Source organism: Electrophorus electricus, chromosome 2, assembly GCF_013358815.1.
Source record: "Electrophorus electricus isolate fEleEle1 chromosome 2, fEleEle1.pri, whole genome shotgun sequence".
Classification (NCBI taxonomy): Eukaryota; Metazoa; Chordata; class Actinopteri; order Gymnotiformes; family Gymnotidae; genus Electrophorus; species Electrophorus electricus.
The window spans coordinates 21,229,626-21,253,208 of record NC_049536.1 but is presented as its reverse complement, the minus strand read 5'-3'; the positions used below and the strand labels follow the sequence as shown (position 1 = coordinate 21,253,208).

The 23,583-nt window shown below is 45.0% G+C and overlaps 1 protein-coding gene across 1 annotated transcript in view; it reads right to left on the bottom strand.

Moving 5' to 3' along the window:
* Positions 1-2,966: 2,966 nt before the first annotated feature.
* LOC113577131 (dedicator of cytokinesis protein 2) overlaps positions 2,967-23,583 on the bottom strand; it is a 79,976-nt gene continuing 59,359 nt past the window's right edge. The window contains exons 27-52 of the mRNA XM_035520351.1: positions 19,365-19,463; positions 18,827-18,921; positions 18,482-18,560; positions 18,235-18,335; positions 17,934-17,992; positions 17,603-17,751; positions 17,229-17,314; positions 16,657-16,813; positions 15,104-15,144; positions 11,636-11,726; positions 10,445-10,555; positions 9,530-9,619; positions 8,746-8,850; positions 8,453-8,594; positions 8,222-8,303; positions 7,996-8,080; positions 7,792-7,878; positions 7,335-7,511; positions 6,830-6,913; positions 6,577-6,714; positions 6,356-6,474; positions 5,303-5,387; positions 4,688-4,789; positions 4,453-4,555; positions 4,091-4,239; positions 2,967-3,905 (exon numbers count right to left, since the gene is read on the bottom strand). Coding sequence (XP_035376244.1) covers positions 3,843-3,905; positions 4,091-4,239; positions 4,453-4,555; positions 4,688-4,789; positions 5,303-5,387; positions 6,356-6,474; positions 6,577-6,714; positions 6,830-6,913; positions 7,335-7,511; positions 7,792-7,878; positions 7,996-8,080; positions 8,222-8,303; positions 8,453-8,594; positions 8,746-8,850; positions 9,530-9,619; positions 10,445-10,555; positions 11,636-11,726; positions 15,104-15,144; positions 16,657-16,813; positions 17,229-17,314; positions 17,603-17,751; positions 17,934-17,992; positions 18,235-18,335; positions 18,482-18,560; positions 18,827-18,921; positions 19,365-19,463 — 2,679 coding nt within the window. The 3' untranslated portion in view covers positions 2,967-3,842. The remainder of the gene's footprint in view (positions 3,906-4,090; positions 4,240-4,452; positions 4,556-4,687; positions 4,790-5,302; positions 5,388-6,355; positions 6,475-6,576; positions 6,715-6,829; positions 6,914-7,334; positions 7,512-7,791; positions 7,879-7,995; positions 8,081-8,221; positions 8,304-8,452; positions 8,595-8,745; positions 8,851-9,529; positions 9,620-10,444; positions 10,556-11,635; positions 11,727-15,103; positions 15,145-16,656; positions 16,814-17,228; positions 17,315-17,602; positions 17,752-17,933; positions 17,993-18,234; positions 18,336-18,481; positions 18,561-18,826; positions 18,922-19,364; positions 19,464-23,583) is intronic.

Below are 23,583 nucleotides of genomic sequence, written 5' to 3'. Positions count from 1 at the left end.
TCTGCTCTGTTCTGGATAACTTCTCGACCAGGGTCAGTGAACAGAATTCCTCCGGAATACATCCAAAAGTTCACAGAAATCCAGGGGTTCAAAGACGCACAGAAGGAAGAGTACTTCCACAAGAGACTCTGTCCTGACACCAGAGCCAGTAAATCAATCTCCAACATCAAAAAGTCGAGGATATTCAACAGTATGTGTCATATCCCAGCATACTGCTCCCTCTTAGCCACGGTTTTACAGCAGAGCCCCGACAGGACGGACGTCCCTCTGACGCTGGCGCAAAGGCTCACCTGCCTTCTGCTAATGGAGCTGCAGTCAAAACCGGCTGAGGCTGAGGTTGCGGCTGAAGCCGAGGTTGAGGCTGAGGTTAAGGATGAGGTTGAGGCTGAGGACGAGGACAAGGATGAGGTTGAGGCTGAGAATGAGGACGAGGTTGAGGCTGAGGACAAGGATGAGGACGAGGACAAGGATGAGGTTGAGGCTTAGGATGAGGAGAAGGACGTGGTTGAGGATGGAAAACAGAGCTGAAAAATGACAGTGTAATAGTGTTTTAAGTTCTTAAATTCAAGCTAATAAGTTATTACCCATATAATTAACTTCTTGAATTACTTCTGAAACCAACAGGAATGTTTCAGGAGTGAGGTATGAGTGTCTTTGGCACAGAAGGGGTTAAGCTAAAGCAACATGCTAGAAATTTGAAGAATACGTTGAAGTTCTAAGAAGGAACCCACACACCCCTGGACAAGGGAAGGCTCCCCGATTCCTGCAAGAGTTCCACTCGCCCTCATTCTTTTCATGTCACTTTAGGATGGGTCTCTTTCCGGTGTCATTCCTTTACCAGTTCTTCACTGTAAACTGGGGCAATCGTGTCGTCTTAGCCAGGCTTCTCAGCACAGATTGCACACCGTTATAACCTCCACTTTTGCACATTGCATGCCTTCATGCTGCACATCGTTGACGTTTGAGTTCTGTAGCAGAATGAGCCTGCTATTACTATTACTGTGACCGTTACTGCAACAGTCAAGTCTGTCTGGTTTAGTTCTCTCTCTGTAATGAAGTATTCATAGTCGCTGCTGATTTTTCCATTTGCACAAGTCAATTCGACAAGACCTTTAATATCTGTATCATTAACATAAATGCATGCAAAGGGAGGGTTAAGGAGGAAAGTGTCTAAATTGAAAATAGCATAAAAAATAAAATAAAAAAATTAATTTAATTCTCATGCATCTGCCTCAAATAAACTATGACCAATTTAGTGCTATTATTCATGTGCTTACTGAACATGATGGTGGAAGTGACAGTAGAAGTTGCAGTAAATGAAGAAAATTGAAAATGAATGAATAACTTCAGCTCTGGCAGGCCCCTGAGGTCAGAGACAGAGCCATTTCAGCCGGTAAGACAACATACGCCTCTAAGGGGGTGATGTAATCTGGGCTGACGTGAGTTTCGCTTCCTGGTTTGGCAGAATGGTGAGGGTTGAACTGAGCTGTGTGGGGAAGTGCCTTGTGTGTTGCCAACAGCGCCAGACAGTTCATTCTTAAGCAGAGCATGCTGTTGAAGGGTTTGCTCATACAAGCCCGACATGGCCATGCCATGTGATTTTATTATTAAAAAACAGAAAAACATCACAGAGTCAGACTCAGTGTAACAGGCAAGAGTTAAAATAAACACAGACATGCTCAGAGCCAGGCTGTAAAAAACAAACAAACAAACAAAACAAAACAAACAAACAAACAAACAAACAAAAACAAAAACAGTAAGAAAAGGCTAAGTATACAGTGGTGAAAAATGACAATATTGAGCAAGAAGTGACACCAGTGAGTCTTTATAGCGTCTCATTAGCAGAGATGTTGGGCAGGGGTGTGCTTGCTATGTCTGCTGTAAGTATTCTGGTGAGGGTGACCTCTAGTGGCCAGCCAGAGGTCATGCAGGTTCATTAATGGCACCATCATAGCTGTTTTTGTTTTGTTTTGGGGTTTTTTGAAGCGCGCTCTGGGCAATGATACTGTGAATAATGGTTTTCAGGACATCGTCGCCAGTAGGTTTGTTGTACTGACATCTGAGGAACCATAAAAGCACTGCTTAATTACAGTGGTAATGGCTAGCAGAATATTTCACACTCGAGTCTGAAGAAAAGCTTCAGCTTTGGCTAGAAATTAAATTAGGCTGAAACTTGAGTTGTTGTCACTGGAGTCACCAAACTTTACTTTATTGTGACAACTAAAGTTGTGATGTAGTTCTAATGCCATACATTGAGTTATTTACTGTAATACCTAGGTTGGCATGTTACTCATTACATTGTGGAAAGATTTTATAAAACAAAAATAAAATGGATATCCTTAAAGTGCTATACACTTTACAAGTGTCATTTTAACCAAATCAATAAAATAAAATAAAACAAAATAAATAATACACACACTGTTTTATGCTCCCACAGGAATTCTACAAATTAAAATATCTACAAATGTTTTAATTTTATTTTTTGGGAAGGGCATTTTCCCTCTATTCCACATGGAACCTAACCATTTGACCTCATGGTGAGATTAAATGTCAGTAAAATGATAACTATTTTTCTTAAGTTGTTCAAGTTAAGCGACTGAGGTTAATTTATTTACATCGAAAGAAATTTAGCAGACAATCTGCATGTTCTTTGATGAGTCGGTCGTCAGTTACAACTTCTCAGAACTATACTAAAGAAAAGAATGAAAAAAGCAAAGACAATTTCAGATTCTGTAGCACATTTTGTCAGGAAATTGTCTACACTTATGACTTAATTGCCTTTATACATTTACATAAATATCTGACTAATAATCTTATTCCAAATGTCTAAAACTATTCACTTTGTGATTAACTGATGCCAAACAGAAAATTTGTAAATAACCGGTGAAAAGCTTGAAAACTGTCAGTTATGAACCAGCAATCACTGTCTTGACAATGACAATAGATATATGGAAATGACAAATTCCTGAAATTAACACTTTATTTATTTGGGATGGGATTACAGTCAAAGTTAAAAACAGTGAGCCTGCTGTCAAGGCCTGGCCCCCTGCTGCAAAACGGGAAATAGCCCAAAGCTCTGCAGGGTCAGAGATCCGCACCGGGCGTAAGAGGATGGACCCTGCGCGGTCATCATACAGCCATGATTTCAAATCATTTATCAGCATTCATCAACATTCCCTCAGTAACAACATCAGCATTTTTATACAGATGTGATTATTTGTCCTCAAAGAGCTCCAAGAGCATATCAAAAGATAATTTATCAACAATAAAATTCACATGTGGATATTTTAAAATGGCCAAGGGTTGGGAGTTAAGTTTAAAATCCTTCTGATCTTTACATTCACAATTGTTTGTGTAGCATTCACAATGATAAAAGTTCCTGGGAACTGGTACAGCAATTTGTTTTTGTTTTAAAATTAATATCCAATACAATACTAGATAGATGTAAAAGTGAAGGCTAACTCTAACTCTCTTCATGGAATCGGGTTTTAGCCCACACTATTACCCCCATTTCAAACATACAAGAGCACCTAAATTCTGATTTTAATGACGAATACATTGCTGTGCAATATTTTTTATTAGAATCACGGTTTGAGCAGCTAATAACTGCTATCATGATTCTGCGCTTAACTGTGTTACAGACTATCATTAAATAATTATCTCATCATTTCATAACGATTATGCATCAAGCATTACATCGTCATACACCCATAATAAAGTGTCAACCAGGACACTGACGTGGTCCTGCTACTTCCTTTATGGTATCGGTTGTTTGGAACTCTCTTAACGCTGCTACAGTGAAGGTACACGAGCAGGCCTAACTTGTCTTTTTGGAACAGAAGTTAGAAATGTGTGGCATCTTCAGAAGAGTCTGATGGTTTCCCCTCTTCACCCTTGGAGCCCAGCTGTGAATTATACACACATAAGATAACAGACATTGTTTGGAGTATCAGGAATAAGAAGTGTAAGAGATACAGGATCTGTCAAGAAGATGAAATCAGTTTGTGTGTGTGTGTGTGTGTGTGTGTGTGTGTGTGTGTGTGTGTGTGTGTGTGTGTGTGGGTGTGTGTGTGTGTGTGTGTAAAATTACCCGGGATTTAAAGATCAGGCTGATGACCCCTTTTGAGCGGCGGTCACTGGTGCGGTCAGATGGCAAACATACAGACACACTCTTACTATCTCGCTTGGACCGCACATTCTCCACCTCCTCACTCCCATTGGCTACGGACAGAGACAGACCTGCGATGGACAGTGCAGGCATGAGGAAGTGGAGTCACATTCTCCCATAATCTGGGAACCGTTAAGATTCTGCTTCTATTAAAAACTCTCATGACACAAAGTTTAACATCTGGATGTGTGTTCTTCCATTACTTGTGAGGAATTGAGAGCTAAGTCTAATATGCTCTGTGTGCATGTGCGTGCATGTTTGTAAGTGTGTGCGCGTGTGTGTACCAGTTATAGCAGGCAGTGATCTGGAGTTAATGCTGGCCAAGCTGCCCTCCATACTGGGCTCTGATAGGTTTGTGTCGCTGCGGAACTCTTGCTTCTTTGAAAGCTAGGAGTGGACAGAGAACCACACACGCGCATTTAGCCTCTTCCTTTAGGTTCCTCCGTGCAGCGGCAGTGCTGAAGTTCCTTTCTTTTAACCACGCCGAGCCTTTTGACATGCTGGTCGGCCCGGACTCACCCGTTTGCTGTCCAAGGTGCTCATCCTCTCTTTTTCTTCGCTGATGAAAATCATGCTTCCTCTGCCAGACTTCTTCCTCCATTTGGACTTGCGCAGTTTGACCTGTGAAGAAAGACACGGGATGAGAGGGTGATGGAGGATGGGACAGAAAAGAAGGGGGGTGTGGTTCCAGAGGAGGACCACCAGCTGTGTGTCTGCACGGTTAAGGGGGCAGAGATGGGGCGGATGGAGAAAGGACAGCGCTGGGCTGGGGTCTGGGCCGCAGAGCTGCTTTAACAGTCAGCACTTCAGATGGGTGTAGTTCACCTCCGAAATGTAACAGTTCTCCAAATGAGTGGCTGTGTCCTGTGTAATAGAACACTGTCTGATCATAATGCTCCTTTATCTGTCATAGAACTGTCTGATCGTAATGCGTCAGTGTCTGTGTAACAGATCGCTGTCTGATCGTAATGCGTCAGTGTCTGTGTAACAGATCGCTGTCTGATCGTAATGCGTCAGTGCCTGTGTAACAGATCGCTGTCTGATCGTAATGCGTCAGTGTCTGTGTAACAGATCGCTGTCTGATCGTAATGCGTCAGTGCCTGTGTAACAGATCTGTCTTATCGTAATGCTCACCTCCACCTCCACTCCATTCTCGTCAGTCACACTGACACTCCCACTTGAGCGGGGCAGGCTGAGAGGCACCGAGTCCAGAGAGACACTAAGAGACGACAGGAGAAGAGAGATCGAGCGAGAGGGAGACGGAGCGAGAGGGAAGGGAGACATGTTTTAATTACATTTTGCCCGGTTTTTGGTTTTTTTACTCATTTGTTGCCGTCGTGCAGGTGTGTGCACGTTTGTGAGTAAGTCTTCCTATAAATATTCGGACAGGATTATAAAAAGTCCAGACAACAGAGCCGTGCACAGATGCAAACCCAAAAAGATAATCCTAGCATTTCCTGTGTTGGGACTGTGCGCTGAGATGGCAGGGCTGTTTGCAGCCAGCTGTGTTTGATGCTAATGAATTGGCTGATCCACCTGCGACCAGTCTGGCCTCAGAGACGTTCTGCTGGGTTCCTGGTCTGCCACGGTCCACGTAAATCCAATTACCATGTGGCAGGAGATTAAATGACAGAAAGAAAAAAAACAAACAAACAACTTCTGTGCTAACGATTTAGCCGACTTAGCTTAGCGCTTTAGCATGCATCCATCCAGGGATTCACTCTTTTATATATTTACCTTGTTTTCCAGTCCTGCAGGTTCAATCTTAGATAAACTCACCCCTTTAAGGAAGGGCTGGATCCCAGATATAGGAGTTTTTCATATCTCACCTAAACCACTGATCATCAGATCACGAAAAACTATTCACAGGAGATTTCGTTTTACAAACACCTGCACAATATATCACAGAAAGGGTCATATCATACCTAATTTAATGGTATAATAAAAAAATACTTTGGTGAATGATAAAAGCACATTGAATATGTGCAATGAAGCTTCTAATAGCAGTGCTTAAGTGAACTTTATCACCCCGTGTTTCATGCAAGGACTCTTGTTTTGACAGACCCATCACACAAAGTGGTTTGCTTTTGGACTAGAGGAGAAAACCGATGGAATGTTGTAAAAGGAATAGATACAGCTGCTCTTTGGGTGGGCGTGGCTCGGCATGGCTCGTGGGGGCGTGGTCACCTGTCTGGGTGTTGCTTGGTGGGGGTTCCACACTCCGACCCAGCCATTGAGCAGACAGACTGCCGAACCGAGCGAAGGACAGAGCGTGGACGAGTTGACCTTCTATCGTCCATGTCCGGCTACCAGTGAAAGGCGGGAAAAAAGGAACAGAATAATGAAACGGAAGTGCCTTCAGTTCAGCTCCCTTATTCTCTGACAGCGAGACAATCAGTCTGTCTCACCAGTTCTCTCACTCCGTACTCCTTCTCCACTTTCTTCTTGAGCTGTTTGAAACATTCCTCCATGCGCTCGTGAAATGGTCTCAGATCATCAGTCACTCTCTTCCCATGCAGAGAGATGCCTCGACCCAGTAAGGGGATCTTCAGGGGGTCAGAGTTCAACACACTTCACAGAACAGTCTCTGTAGAGCACTGCATGGCTTTGGCCGAGCATATGTGTGCGTTTTGTATATGTGTGTTGTGCGCGTGTGTGTACCTGCCAGGCGATGAGATCTTTGAGGCGGAGCAGCCTTTCTTTGTCGTCTGGATGCTCCTGTGTGTATTCGTCTGTAAAGAACGCCTGCAAACAAACAAAAAGAGGAAGTGGGGAACCAGAGTGAAGCAGAGCAATAAACCAAAACAGCTCAAATATAAAACACATGCAGGGAACAAAGACTTACACCCACAACCCTGCAAACACACACAGGTACACACACGCACGCACACACTCAACACTCAAACACTCACAAACACACGTTCACACACGTACACACACGCCCGTACACACACATGCACACACACACACACACTCAAACACACGCACACACACATGTATGCACACATGCACACACACACTCAAACATACACACACACACGGCCAAAAATTTTGGCACAAATATAAAATTTAAAAAAGCACGCAATAAACAAGTATACATACATTGACATGCAAACTTACAAATACACACACAAACCCACACACACACTCACACACCGCTACACACCTTCTCATACTTGGCAAAGCCACCCATCACAGCCGGATCCACTATGCCGTTGAGCAGCATGGAGAGGGGATTGATGGGAAGTGTCTCGTCACACTGGTACTGGTTAATCATGGTCAGGATCTTCTCGTTGGTGTTTCCCATCGTCTCGATGGCATTCTCCAGAGGGCTCACTGTCGTCTGACAGGACGGAGAAGGAAGTCATTTACTCCCGATTTAATGCAGGCACCTGTGGTGTAAGACTGAGGATTCCTGAGCACTTGGTCGTTAGTTTAACTGCGCTCTTAAGGCTTTTACTGGGGCGTTCATTTGTCAAGTGTTGTCTTAAGTACAAACGAGGCCTGGAGGTGTTCTGAATGCAGAGTGCGGGGTGCTGTCATGCAGCCACACTGATGCTCACATGACTCATGCTCGCGTGACCCATGCTCGCGTGACCCATGCTCGCGTGACTGATACTCACGTGACTGATACTCATGGCCTCGAACCAGCGCAGGATCCCTGGCAGTTTGTATGCAGTGTAGAATGTGGTGCGCTCAATCCACATAGACTGCAGAGAGAGAGAGAGAGAGAGAGAGAGAGAGAGAGAGACATGGAGCACTACTTACGTGTGTGTGTGTGTGTGTGTGTGTGTGGGTGTGTGAGTGAGCAAAAGAGCACAGCTCACAGCAAACTCATTGTCAGGGTCCACTTTCCCTTTCCTCACAGGTCTGGAGTACTGGAAACGCTGAACATAGTTTGACTTGTAGAAGCTGAAAACGGCACAGGTGCAAGAACGTTACAGGCAACCGACTGCTGGTATCTGGCTGGCAACTCTGGGCAACAATCAGACACCTGCCACGACTGGGAAACACGCTGCAGGATGGGTACTGGAACACGGACAGAATACTGACTTGATGATCTGATCAGGGACTGGCTTGTTCTTCAGACGGGGCGGGATCTCCAGGACGGGCTGGACCGTGAAGCACTGGATGTCTGCATACAACATGCTAAGAAAGACCCATCGATTCACGCGTTTACGACCAGTGCACCATTATAACGTGTGTGCTTCTGAACACAGGCTGCCTGTGTTGTGTTACTCTCTGTTAGACACCACGGGTATTAGTGCTGTATTGGAAGGATACACTGCAAGGGGGAATTTTTGACGTCATCCCCGGGCATGGTGGTGATGTTGAGCCGGGTGGCACTGGGGAACTGGCTCATCAGGTGGCTCTGGAAGTCCTCTCTGCGCTCATATTCCTTGCCACGGTGGATAAACACTTTGTTCTGTAGTGGGAACACGGGACCACACGTGTCACAAGCCCAGCGCCAAGCTGGTGCAACGTATCCGTAACAAAACAGCGCATGGTACAGTGGGGAATTAAATACAAGGTAACGTCCAAGTAATGCGTGCACACACACACACACACACACACACCCGTAGGAACTGGGGGAATCCACAGCCGTAATATCCCACGGCAAAGTAGTCTGGTTTAGGCCGAAGTATCTTCATGATGTTCTCGTAGAACTTTGCCTGCTGTTTCTGCATAGGAAATGACACAGAAATAGCAATAAACAAACGTACAAAATATATATTTGGGGAAGAAACATTCAAAGAATGTGTCATGATAAAGAGCAGTGGGAGAACAACAGAGTGTGTCAAAGGGAAGAGACCAGGAAAGGTGGACTACAACAGCACCATGCTTGAGTCTTTAATTAGACGTATACGCTTTGTGGATTCATCTAAAATTCATAAAAAATACTAACCCTATTAGTTTGGAGAAAATTAATCTCCCCACAAGCAGTGCAAAGCAGCCTTTTGAAGCAGCCGAAAATCAGCATGATCAGGAATATTCGAAACGCTACGATTATGGTAATTAGTTATTAGACACAGTCAAAACATTTGAAATGACTTCCCATTCAAAAAAGCAGGCCAAATTATAACATCGACATGAAAGATAGTGTAATTCTTAGGAGATCTTCACATGATTAGAGTCATTTTCTTCTCCACAGTATGGAGCAATTAGACAAAGCTTTAAAGATTTAGTGGGACCCGGAGCTGGAAAGCGTCTGCTCTGGTCATAAATCCCACAAGAAATGATCTGAGAAAGAGCAGAGCACTATGTGTGTGTCTGTGTGTGTGTGTCTGTGTGTGTCTCTGTGTGTGCATGCATGTGTGTGTGTGTGTGTGTGTGTGTGTGTGTGTGTGTGTGTGTGCTTACCAGGCTCTGCCCAAGTAACTCATAATCAAAAACTTCCATCTCATACTGGTCAGCAAGCTCTTTGCACAGAGAAATGGCTTCCTCCCACATCTAATATGCAAACACATGCACACGCACATGCATGCGCACACACACACACGCATGCACACACGCATGCACACACATGCATGCACACACACACACACACATGCACATGCGTAGGGCAAAATATAATGTGTGATAATGTCATTCTAAATGTGCAAAACTTTATAAAGAAGGATATGAATTTAGCTCAGTTCAATTCACGATTCCACATTGTGTAGGAGACACCTACACAAAATCTAAATCTGACACCTAAAGCCCTCCTGTTAACTATAGTCTAAACCTCATCTAGTCAATGCTACACCTAAACTCCTCCTCTGTTTATGGTCTAAACCTTATCTCATCCATGCTACACCTAAACCCCTCCTCTGTTAACCACAGTCTAAACCTGATCTAGTCAATGCTACACCTAAACTCCTCCTCTGTTAACTACAGTCTAAACCTCATCTAGTCAATGCTACACCTAAACCCCTCCTGTTTACTACAGTCTAAACCTCATCTAGTCAATGCTACACCTAAACCCCTCTCTGTTTACGGTCTAAACCTTATCTCGTCCATGCTACACCTAAAACCCTCCTGTTTACTACAGTCTAAACCTGATCTAGTCAATGCTACACCTAAACCCCTCCTGTTTACTACAGTCTAAACCTGATCTCGTCCATGCTACACCTAAACCCCTCCTGTTTACTACAGTCTAAACCTTATCTCGTCCATGCTACAACTAAAACCCTCCTCTACTACAATGGGGTCATACGTCAGTAGCACCTGCCACTATATTAATAGACACAGAAGAAAGTGGAGGTGAGATTAGGGGGTTGTGTGTGGGGGACAGACCTTGCCCTTGTCGAAGTAGCTGACGATGGTGTTGTAGAGGTTCTCTTTGAGCTGCCGCTGAGACTGGGGGCTCTGGAAGTCCACCTGGGGGGTGCACTGGTCATCGGACCACTGCAACACAGCAGGTGTGTGTGTGTGCGCGTGTGTGTGTGTGTGTGTGTGTGTGTATGTGTGTGTGTGTGTGTGTGTGTGTGTGTGTGTGTTGGGGGGAAGCAGAGTTGGATAATGAGGTCAAATGGGAGAGAACTTGCTGGAATAAAAAAGAGGAAAGTAAATCAAAGATAAAGAAAGAAAAATCAAATGAATGGCCAAATGAATGGCCAAATGAATGGCCACATGAATGGCCAAATGAATGGCCACATTAATGGCCAAATGAATGGCATGGCGTGAAATGAAGCAGGATGAGTTATAATCTAGTAACAGGAGACTGGGGTTACTGTGTGTGACATCGGAAACACTTCACTGCGTTCAATTTAGGACGCCTACCATCTCTGACATCATAATCTATGCCAGAACAGGTAATAAGGGAGCACAAGAGGCCCGTTGCAGTTACATCTGAGCCATCTGACTATAGTTAATCTCTCACAAAGCTGTGTGACCATATTTAATCCGTTTGATTATATTTGACATAAAAGAACAGAGCAATAAGAGACACAAGTTGGATATTTGTTGAGGACCAGGAGAGACCAAACTGTGTTCACCAGAGGATTACAAGACCAAGCACACAGTTCAGAATGGAATCTAATGTAAATGAATGAACTCCACACTCTCGGTATTGATCAAATATGACCTGAAAGTGCGAGAGGGAGAGGGGCGAGACAGAGAGAGAGAGATATTGAAAACAACGGCATGAATCTGGGCTGTTAGTCTGTGGGAGGTGAACTGAAGTCATAAATCCAGCTTGAGAGCTTTATCTTCCCGCAAAGTGCCATTGGACATAGTCAGGGACGATGGTAAATCAGCCAATAACGACGCCTCTTTCACCACGCAGAAATCTCTGTGCTCCAAAATATCCCTCTTGTCACTATCACGACCTTGTGTCAGAGGTCAAACAGTATCTGTCTGAAATTGTGGTGTGTGTATGGTGTTTGGGAAAACATGCGATTAGGACTGCTTTAACAGTTTGCTGTGTGTCTGTGTTGTGTGTGTGTGTGTGAGTGAGTGATGTATGGCTTGAAAGTGCTCAAGTACCTTAAGCAGCTTGGAATGCAGCAGAAGTGTGTATGCTGCCTCTGTGTAGTTCTCTCCATCCAGATGAAGATCCCTCAGTTTATAGAGGTACCTATGACGGGCAAACACACCACTCTGGTCTCATATCACATCGAAACTGTATGTTCCAACATTGTCCGTAAGATGGCGGTATCGGACCTGAAATACCAGAGCCTGCCCTTCCCTGTATAAACCATTTCTCCCAAGCAGGTACTCCCAGGTTTAACCTCAGACTCTAGTCAAGAAGTTCATGAATTGTGCGGTCTTTTCTTTTCTTTCAAAATTAAACCCTTTTGTGTGTGTGTGTGGAACAGACAGGGCAGGAATGCAACTCCAGGAGCTCCAGTGCTAACAGAATGCTAACCGTCTGGTAACAGAATGCTAACGTTAACCGTCTGGTAACAGAAGGCTAAAGCTAACTACATTGCTACTCTGAAGGCTGAAGTGTCACATTAGTGCTGGTGGATGATTCTTTGGTATCCGTTTCACCTACTCCATCAAACTGGCAGCGTTCTGTCGGAGTTGAATTAAGGTTCAAATCTTTTCTGGCGCTGTAGCTCGTGTTCTACTAAATCTTTACATGGGGGGGATGGGTGAGGGAACTACCCTGCAGATATTGCCTTTAAATATTCAGCCTGCACTGAGTGTGGGGAAATTTTTTTTTTTTAAAGTGTAATAATTTTGCTATGCCTTATTCAGCTTCCCACTCTTCAGTCATGGAGTCAGACGCAATTCAAGTTTAATGTGCCTCTAAGGCAGTAGTATGTCAAACAATAAATCTTTCTCCTCTCTATCCCTCATTTATACTCTCTCTCTCTCTCTCTCTCTCTCTCTCTCTCTCTCTCTCTTCCTTTGTTTCTCAGTTGAAATATCAATTTTGGGTTGGTTTTGTTTGGATGGGGGTTTCACCAAGATGGGCTTTGTTCTTCCATATCAGTGTTCCATCTGTCTCTGTCTTGTCTGAGGCTGCATTCTGCCGTCCCAGGACAGGCTGAACTACGTGGGAGAAGATGGATACTCGAGTACCCTTGGGAATCCTGCCTCTCTTCTGAGGCTGGGCCAGGCACGAGGCTTGCTGGCGCGAGTCCCGTTCCCTGGGGGGACCGCCCGGCTTCAGCTGGATGGTGTAATGGTGCTTGGGGTAGAAAATGCACGAGATGTCACGGAGACAGCAGCACCCTGCACGTGACGCTGAGGCTTTTGGCGTCTTGGACAGGATACGCATGAGGGAGGGAGGAAGGCCAGAACCAGACACGCCCTTTAACGAGCTGTGCTGGGCTGCTGCTGCTAGGGTGGTAATTGCACAGATGTGATTTTTCATATCTTTAAGGTAGATGCTTTTTGTAGATTCAAGAAAAGGGCTCTCTCTCTGTCTGTCTCTCTCTTTCTCACTCGCTCTTTTTTCTTTTGACGTCATCCCTGCTGGATTCTTTCATGATCACCCATGCCTCCCGTATAATGCACGCTCTGTGTGCTATCTGTGCTGCTCGTAGAACGTCTCTCTGTTGCTCACCCCCCCACACACACACACACACTCTTCCTCACCGACTGCTTCTCCACTCTCTTCATTATCTGTCCTCCACTAGCACTTCATCCATATAATTCCCATACGTGCTCCTTTACAGAGCTCTTTTCTGTTTCATCTGCATCTTACTTCCTGTCTCTCTCTCCTTTCATATCCAGCCCCTATACAGTGCCATGAAAAAAGTCTTCCTGTTCGTCTGAGTTACAGATTGCACTTTGATATTCTGAGGAAGTCAGAGAAAACTGTATAGACGTGGCATAACATGGGAAGCAGCTACAAAATAGTGTCGCATTGCTGGTTTGACGCAGCCAGCATTGCTGGATCAACCCTGAGGAAATATAAGCCCGGGCACTGCCTGGACGGGTCCGTCCTTCAGAACTCCGTGTTAGGACCAGAGAAGGGACATGTGACTGAAGCCACAGACACTCGCTGTGTGGGAGTTCTGGAGCCAGTACCGAGAGCCCTGTGTCCAGCTGGCTTGTATGGGACGGTAGCAAGACAATAGTCATTACTGATGAAAAACCACAGCATGGAGTTTGCCAGAAAGCTTTAGAGTGCCCGAGGTAAAATGTGGCGGATTCTGTGGTCGGTTGAGACGTAGATTTTTGGGTCATAGGAGGCAAACGAATTGAGGGGTTTTGGCAAATTTCAAAATGCTAGGTGTGGCAGAAGTCTATCACTGCCCATTCCTGATCAAGGGGCACCTTTTTCAAACTGACAGACAGACGGACGGATGATCCAAACACACACATGGTGATACTACTTCAGGCAACCTGCTTCAGTCCTGTAAAAAACTGAAGCAAGGGTGGAAAGACGGTGAGCCCAAGCGCAAGGCATCGCGACACGGGAGTGAGGAATGTTCTGTTAAGTCAAAATCTCAATCTACACAAGAATCTATGGCACTGTTTAAAACTGTCAGGCGTCATCCAACCTACCTGTCCAACTAGGAGCACGTCTGCCAGGAGGACAGAGTGAAAGTCACCCCCAAATGGGTAGTTCTGCTAGAAATGCACCCCAACAGACTGTTGGGGCAGCAAAACGTGGCTCTATCAAGCATAATTCTGAAGGGGTTGAATACTTATGCAAGCAGCAATGTTCAGTTTTTCAAAAAAAAACCAAAAACCTGAAAATGTCATTTGTAATTCAGGTGAAACTGATGATCTGATCATTTGTAACAGAGGTGAATTTGATTATTTTTAAGTGGCTTGAATACATTTCTAAGGCGCTGTATCTTGCGTAAGGATTGATAGTTTTATTTTTCATGCCTTTTACCTCACTTGAAATTGAACCACCAATTAACAATTCCAGTTTCCTGCTTTCTGTCGCAGTTCCATCCACCTGCCAACCACTACTGGCATTTGTCGGTGGTCGAGCACATGGACTTGTGGATGTGTTTACGTTTTTCATAAGTTATCTGTCCCTTGTTGTTTATGTCAGTCCATTCCTCCCTCTGGTGGTGTGTGTCGTCCATCAGTAGTGACACCAGCGGGGAGTTGTTATGTCATTATGTTCTTCCTTATTTAAGCCTGTTTGGTCTGCATGGTTGTTTGTAGGTCACTGATGTTATGATGACTTCTTTTGTTGTAGTTAGTGCACTTTTATGTCTGTTGTTGTTTTTGTTATTTTCATTAAAGACTCATATTTGCCACCCTTTCTTTTTGTCTGCACATTCTTTGCCCGTGGCACTTTCAAATCAGAATTCTCTCTGTGTGTCTGGTATGTTGCTATGGGAAGAGAACAGGTGATTCTTCTGGATTTTAACATGAAGTTAACAAGGTCTAGATACAGGATGCTATGTCAAATTACGTACACATATTAAACCAGGTAACGAAACAGTGACTATATACTACATAGTTTACAGCACAATCACTCAGGCACGCACGCACGTACACACACGCACACACGTTTAAACAGAGCTAAATTACCTTATATACATTCCCTCACGATTGATGTCCTTGTAGAAATTCTGGGGGGAAAAATGACAACAAAAATTTAGTTTATGCATTTATGAGTGTATGTGGGCGTTTGGGAGGGGCACCCATCTGCAGAGACTGTCTCATATATCGCCTTGTTCTAATAGAGAGAGAGAGAGAGAGAGAGAGACTAGTAAATATATATGTGTTCCTGTAGGGTTTTGCATAATGAAAAATAATGTTTGATATTCAGAGATTTTGGCTGTTCACAATCTATGAATATCAAACAGTATCAGTGCGGCTAGGCCTCTAATACGCCCACTAATATACCCACCTGACATCTACTGAAACCGACTAGCAAGATCTCTAAAAACATGAAAAATAAAGTGTGGAAATATCCTAACTTGTCAAAATATAAAGTGAAGTGAAATTATTTTAGAGAAATTATTACACCCACATCAAATCTGAATTAATCCCCCCCCCCCCCCGCCCCCATGGTTGGCAGGGTTGAAGTGCTGTGATTTATGTCGTGTCTGAGGTCTCCACTTCCTGAACGCTGCCAGTGTGCCTTTAAGCAAAACGCTTAATCCCCCATCATCGTCAGGGAGCTGATGCTGTCCTTTCTGCAGATACAGCGGTGTGCCAGCCCATCCCACAGGTGAGAGCTTGTTCTTAATCAGCTCCCCTGCTAAAATAAACACCCGCCCCACTCTGGCCTTTCAGTGAGAACATAGCCAGCTGAGACACACCACCCAGCAAAGCTGACATTCATACCTCTATAACAGTCAAATATCCAGACATGGACATGGTTTGCAGGTTGGATCTCAGCAGAATGACCTCGCTCTAAATAAGTATGTGGCATTTTCAGCAGTTTGAAGGATTCCCTGATTATGTTAGTTTAAAAACTGCAGATGGACTTGAAAAAAACCTGCATGTGAAAGTATGAGAGAAAAGGTGTGTGTGTGTGTGTGTGTGTGTGTGTGTGTGTGTGTGTGCGTGCATGTGAAAGAGCGAGAGAGAAAGACATTGCATTAAGAGCAGGTGCTATCACTTTTCTATATAAATAATGCGCCTATTCTTAATTGAAGGCTACGAAAATGAATCTGATACTACAAATGTAATTCATACTTATAAACAACAGCCAACTGTCTGAAAATGACTTGATTACAGATCTTCCACTTACTGCACGCGATATTTTAATATTTTAAAAGCTGATTATCAGAAAAACGAGGACTTTAGCCAGTGGCAAGTCAGGACAAATGGCAATCTGGCTGTAAAGGTCCAGAAAACGACAGAGTCCATTTAATATGAGAATTGTGTGAATGAGGAAAACTGTTTACACCTTTATTCTTCAGACTTCAGGAGAAGAGATGGTAGGAGAAGGTAAAGAGTCGGGGTGTACTCACTCTGGAAGGGCAGCAGCGGAGCAGTTCCCCCCGCGGGGAATGTGAACAGCCCAGCCAGCAGCCCAGAGACTGACAGCTCAGCGCAACACCCTTCTGACAGCTCGAGTGACAACTGAAGGTCTATGCGTGTGGGGGCCTGATCCGGTGGGCAGGGCTTACCAAAAGATTCACTGTGCAACTCATGCGGTTGTTCCTGCTGTCATCGCTCATCACCGTGCGGTAGTCAAGGAGACGCTCTAGGAGGCCGGTCACCAAGGAAACGAAGTTCCGCACCTCTGGCAAAAGGTGGGTGTGCTCCTGAGCACAATCTAGTAGACTACAGAGAGAAACACATATATTGCAAATATATACATACATGTGCACAGAGTTTGAATATGACGTATAAACACACACACACACACACACACACACACACACACACACACACACACACACACACAAGCCCTTTTCATGTTTAATTTAACACATGTATTTGAGGTTGAAGTGGTTTAGGGGCAAAGTCATGCTTCAGCTGTTAGACCTGACGCTGACTCTAACTCTGACCATGACTCTCACCCTGACTCTCACTCTCACTCTCACGCTGACTGATTTGTGTGTGGGGGGTTGAGAGAGCCAGGTAATGGAACATGGCATGTCAGAGTGACCTGGCGTGTGTGTGTGTGTGTGTGTGTGTGTGTGTGTGTGTGTGTGTGCGTGTGTGCGTGTGTGCGTGTGTGTGTGGGGGATTTTACATGGTCTGCAGGAGTTCCATGTATCTAACATCTCCTCCCCCTCCTTCCACTTCATGATCCAACTTCAGAATGATCTCATTCTCAAACTGAGAGAGAGAAAAGAGTCAGAGAGAGTCAGAGAGAGTCAGAAAGACAGACAGAGGGAGAGTCAGAAATACAGAGACAGAGAGAGTCAGAAAGACAAACAGAGGGAGAGTCAGAAATACAGAGACAGAGAGAGTCAGAAAGACAAACAGACAGCAAGAGTCAGAAAGACAGAAAAGACAGAGAAAGGTGCAATAGAAATGTCACGTCTCTGATCATAACAATTTCTATTTGCATTGTATGATAGTTATCCATCAGGATTCTGTGTGTGTGTGTATGTGTGTCCATACTTTCTTAAAGTGCCCAGTGTGATTGTGTTCACACTGCATCATGTCAAAGAATATGGGTATTGTGGCTCTGCGAAGTTCTTCCTCAGGAATTAGAGTCATTTCCAGTATTGGCCCAACCATGCCAGGGATAAAGCAGATCTTATTCACCCCTAAAACACACACACACACACACACACACACACACACACACACACACACACACAGAATACACTTTCAAAAGAAAAGTATGAGAAAGTCAGTTGACATGGCCTGACTTCTTGCATAAGCCTACGTATATATGACCCTATACACACACACACACACACACACACACACACACACACAAACATACCCAGCTTGTACCACATGTCTCTGATGGCAAAACCAATCAGTCGTCTCATGTCTCCATACCTTAAAAAACAAAAGGGAGAACAAGAGAAGGAAAACAGCTCATTAATGTGTGAATACCTGGGACATGTTTTCCACTTCCCTTACTCTACTGCACTAACTGTGATGTAGCTACTGTAGTAAACATGGATCCAGAGAGAGAGAGAGAGAGGGAGAGAGAGAGAGAGAGAGAGAGAGAGAGAGAGAGAGAGAGAGAGAGAGAGAGAGAGAGAGAGAGAGAGCATGTGTGCTCAGGGGTGTCTCACTTTGCTAGGATCTTGTTTCTCTTTGTGGGGGAAAAATGCTGCAGCTGCAAAGACTCCTGGGTAATAAATGCCACAGCCAAATGGAAGTAATTATTCCACAACTACAGCCAGAGGGAGGAGAAAGAGAGAGAGAGAGAGAGAGAGAGAGAGAGAAAGGTGGGAAGGTTAATGAATGTGAGATTAGAATTATTTTTCATATATTTTTGTACATATTCCATAGTGTTTACAGTACATTGTAGAAACACACCTGGAATTCAAAGTTGTTGTTGTCGAGGAATTTGTGGTTCATGGTTTCAGCATATGTATTGATGGCTCTGAGGAACACTCTGATTGGATGAGACAATTAAAGCTTACAATTAATCTCATTAGCAGTGTATTGTGTGTGTGTGTGTGTGTGTGTGTGTGTGTGTGTGTGTGTGTGTGTGTGTTTATGTATTCCTGTGACACAAAACATCACACACACAATTCAGTATTCCCCCTGTCTACAGCATTTACTTCTGGTCCTACTGACATTGCACATGTGTGTGTGTGTGTGTGTGTGTGTGTGTGTGTGTGTGTGTGTGTGTGTGTGTGTGTGTGTGTGCGTGCTCACCTGTTCTGAACCATAATCATGGTGACCCAGTCAGAAGGGTAAACGTGTTTACCAATAAGGTCCTTAAACAGCAGAAATGTCTCCATTAAAAAGTCCTACAAGAGCACATGCAAACAACAATTACACCACCAACCTTATACAAACACCACATCAAAACCTTACGCAAACACCACATCAAAACCTTATACAAACACCACATCAAAACCTTATACAAACACCACATCAAAACGTTACACAAACACCAAACCAAAACCTTATACAAACACCACACCACAACCTTAATCAAACACTATGCCACAACTTTATACAAACACCACACATAACCTTTTACAAACACTATACCACAACTTTATACAAACACCACACCACAACCTTATACAACCACATACAAATGCATATTTTAAAGGGACACAATAAAATAGCGCATGAAAAATATTTAATGATGTCACATGAACATAAGTATGTTGTGTGTAGTAGGGTCTGTCTGCAGATCACAGTGAACGTGTCTGTGTGCGTGTCTCCGTGTGTGTGTACTCACCACTAAGTCACTAGTCCCGCTGAAAGTCTCGATGTAGGTAGAATAATGCTGATCGTCCATCTGACTCAGTATAGCAGTCATACAGGCTACCACACGAGACTAGACAGAGAGAGAGAGAGAGAGAGAGAGAGAGAGAGAGAGAGAGAGAGAGAGAGTGTGGGAGAGAGGGAGAGAGAGAGTGAGAAGGAGAGAGAGAGAGAAAGTACAATTGAGCACAGAGTAGCATATTACAGAGATTGAACACATAAGAGAGATTGAACAGTATCTAATCAAAAGAACATCCTGACACACTTTTCGGAGTGAGATGAAATATGAAGAGATGAAAAACAACTTTTCAGATCCCAGCCCTTCTGTCCGTACCTGTCTCTCCTCTCCCAGCCCTTCTGTCCGTACCTGTCTCTCCTCTCCCAGCCCTTCTGTCCGTACCTGTCTCTCCTCTCCCAGCCCTTCTGTCCGTACCTGTCTCTCCTCTCCCAGCCCTTCTGTCCGTACCTGTCTCTCCTCTCCCAGCCCTTCTGTGCGTACCTGTCTCTCCTCTCCCAGCCCTTCTGTCCGTACCTGTCTCTCCTCTCCCAGCCCTTCTGTCCGTACCTGTCTCTCCTCTCCCAGCCCTTCTGTCCGTACCTGTCTCTCCTCTCCCAGCCCTTCTGTCCGTACCTGTCTCTCCTCTCCCAGCCCTTCTGTCCGTACCTGTCTCTCTTCTCCCAGCCCTTCTGTCCGTACCTGTCTCTCCTCTCCCAGCCCTTCTGTCCGTATCTGTCTCTCCTCTCCCAGCCCTTCTGTGCGTACCTGTCTCTCCTCTCCCAGCCCTTCTGTCCGTACCTGTCTCTCCTCTCCCAGCCCTTCTGTCCGTACCTGTCTCTCCTCTCCCAGCCCTTCTGTCCGTACCTGTCTCTCCTCTCCCAGCCCTTCTGTCCGTACCTGTCTCTCCTCTCCCAGCCCTTCTGTGCGTACCTGTCTCTCCTCTCCCAGCCCTTCTGTCCGTACCTGTCTCTCCTCTCCCAGCCCTTCTGTCCGTACCTGTCTCTCCTCTCCCAGCCCTTCTGTCCGTACCTGTCTCTCCTCTCCCAGCCCTTCTGTCCGTACCTGTCTCTCCTCTCCCAGCCCTTCTGTCCGTACCTGTCTCTCTTCTCCCAGCCCTTCTGTCCGTACCTGTCTCTCCTCTCCCAGCCCTTCTGTCCGTACCTGTCTCTCCTCTCCCAGCCCTTCTGTCCGTACCTGTCTCTCTTCTCCCAGCCCTTCTGTCCGTACCTGTCTCTCCTCTCCCAGCCCTTCTGTCCGTACCTGTCTCTCCTCTCCCTGCTCACTGATGGACGTGTCTCTCCACTCTGTCTCTCCTCTCCCTGCTCACTGATGGACGCGTCTCTCCTCTCTGTGTCTCTCCTCTCCCTGCTCACTGATGGACGCGTCTCTCCTCTCTGTGTCTCTCCTCTCTGTGTCTCTCCTCTCCCTGCTCACTCTTAGACGTGTCTCTCCTCTCTGTGTCTCTCCCCACTCCTTCATTTAGGTGTCACAGTTTAAAAATGGGAGGATGATGAATGGAATAAAAGTGATGGATGACAAATGGATATTTTGCAGGTGGTGAGATAAGCACATCACTCAACTAGATGTCAGAATCTGGACCACGTTCTGCTGATCAGGGATGCTTGTGTGCATGCGTGCGTGCGTGTGTCCACATATGTATGCATTGATTTGTTCTTCTACTGTAACCTTTAGTTAGGGTGTCAAAACTCTTGCATCAGTATTTCAGCTCAGTCTGAAGGGCTCGGCAAAGCATAGGAGGAATTCAACCTGGCAAAGTCAATAATCCATGAAAAACCAGGGTTATGGTTAGCTGCATAAGCACCATTAACACCAGTAACCCCAGCAACACCAGTCACACTAAGCACAATTTTAAACTGTTCCACAGTGTCACAATTTAGTCACACTCAATCGTACACATGCTGAAATGAGAAACGTAAATACAGAAATCAAAGCAGAAGGAATATATTTCTTCCTCCTGCTGTCAACATGCCAAAATAGTTTATTCTTTCTTTCTTTTTTATGTAGATTATGTAGATTTATGTAAATTATGAATGTGTCATGCGGATACAAGATATATTCAGTCAGTGTCATTCATTGGCATGATGGTGAAGTTTACGCAATCCAATCTGACTTTTCCACTCTCACTAACTCCTAAGAGCGCGGGAGAAGAACTGCTCCTGTGAGATCTTTAGGTGATATCTTTCACACCTGCCTTTTCCCCTTTCTTTTAACTGATAGGACAAGTGTTAAGAAAGCCTGACAACACAGTTTAAAAATAGGATTTGTGGATGAAACCAGTGAATACTTCCCGATTTCAGGAATATACTGATGACACGGAGGTCTGGCTCTAATAATGTGACCTGCCCTCTCAGTGTGTGTGTGTGTGTGTGTGTGTGTGTGTGTGTGTGTGTGTGTGTTTTTCTACTGCTACTGGCATTTCTAGGTTTGGAATTAAGCAATGAGTGATTGAAGACAAAATAATTTCAGTGTTTCCTGTTACTGCAGTACCCCACACACATATCCACACACACATGCACTCATGCACACACACATCCACACAAGGAACCTTATGATCACACAGACACATACAGGTAGCAAATGAAGGGGGAAGTCTATGAGTAAGTGAAGAGTTTAAGACAAATACAGGGACACCCGCACACAATAACACGCTCACAAAGCCTATAGAGGCACCCGCACACAATAACACGCTCACAAAGCCTATAGAGGCACCCCGCACACAATAACACGCTCACAAAGCCTATAGAGGCACCCGCACACAATAACACGCTCACAAAGCCTATAGAGGCACCCGCACACAATAACACGCTCACAAAGCCTATAGAGGCACCCCCACACAATAACACACTCACAAAGCCTATAGAGGCACCCCCACACAATAACACACTCACAAAGTCTATAGAGGCACCCCCACACAATAACACACTCAAACTCTATAGAGACACCCACACACAAACTATATAGAGGCACCCCCACACAATAACACACTCACAAAGTCTATAGAGGCACACACACACAATAACATGCTCACAAAATCTATAGAGACACCCACACAATGACAAAGTACGTGCTAATAAAAACAGGCAGGAAGACAAGCAGAGCATTCTGCGTTTACTCTTTCCCTCTCTCTCTCTGTCTATCTCTCTGTCTCTGTGTGTGCAATCTGTATTATGTTACAGATCTAATGAGGTGTATGAGCGTTATCTATACAGGCTGATGGTTTAGCCTGAATGAACACGACACCAGCCACATACACACACAAACCTATACACACACACGCGTGCACACACGCACATACACCCAAATACTAAATTGAATTTTGATCCTATAGCTGTTCAGGTAGAACTCTAATGAGCCTCATCGATCAGTAAATCCTGATATCCGTATACATGCATACGCATGATAGAAACGGTCTGACAGTAACAGTAACAAGAATATCTATGACCAGTAGCAGCAAGACGGTAACAAGACATCCATGACCAGTAGCAGCAACAAAACTCTCTATACCTAAAGCCACACTTTGCACACCATTAAGCTATCCCAGTTCTCCATGCTTCTTTACTGGCGCGCCACTCGCTGTCATGGGACTCGTCGGGCTCCAGCGTGGACGTGCCTGCAGCGGCGGTCTGGGCCTGCTAACACAACCATGATGATTACTAGATTTTCCTTAAGACGCTCCTTAACCGGCATGCCTGCTGTTCAGTTCACACTACACCTTACCTCGGGACCCAGGACCCTCCTCATACAGGTCTGCCCACACACCCTGACAAACTCCACAGTGTCCTCCACACTAACAAACCCCCAAATATGACACTTTGTTTTCTTTTCCAGAACGGCACGACTTGCGCATGGCAAACGTAATGTTCTCGTAGCTTTAAAGGGCATTTTAGCGTCATCACCCAGGAAATGGAGCGCCTCACAGCCTGAGTTATGTTTAACACACGGTACGAGCTTTGGAGTTGGGCACACAGTCATGTTTCACCCGTTTCTCCATTGACACTTCTAGGGCACATCGGCGTAAATTTGGCAACCGCAGGGCCAATCCCTCCACCCCATCCCCCCAGAGCAGTGGATGGGGTAACAGACCCCCAGGTTCACGCGGTACCGAGTTATGGCTGTATTCCTATTTTTCCCTCCATGGACAGCACATGGCACAGCTGGGGATCCAACCTGAATC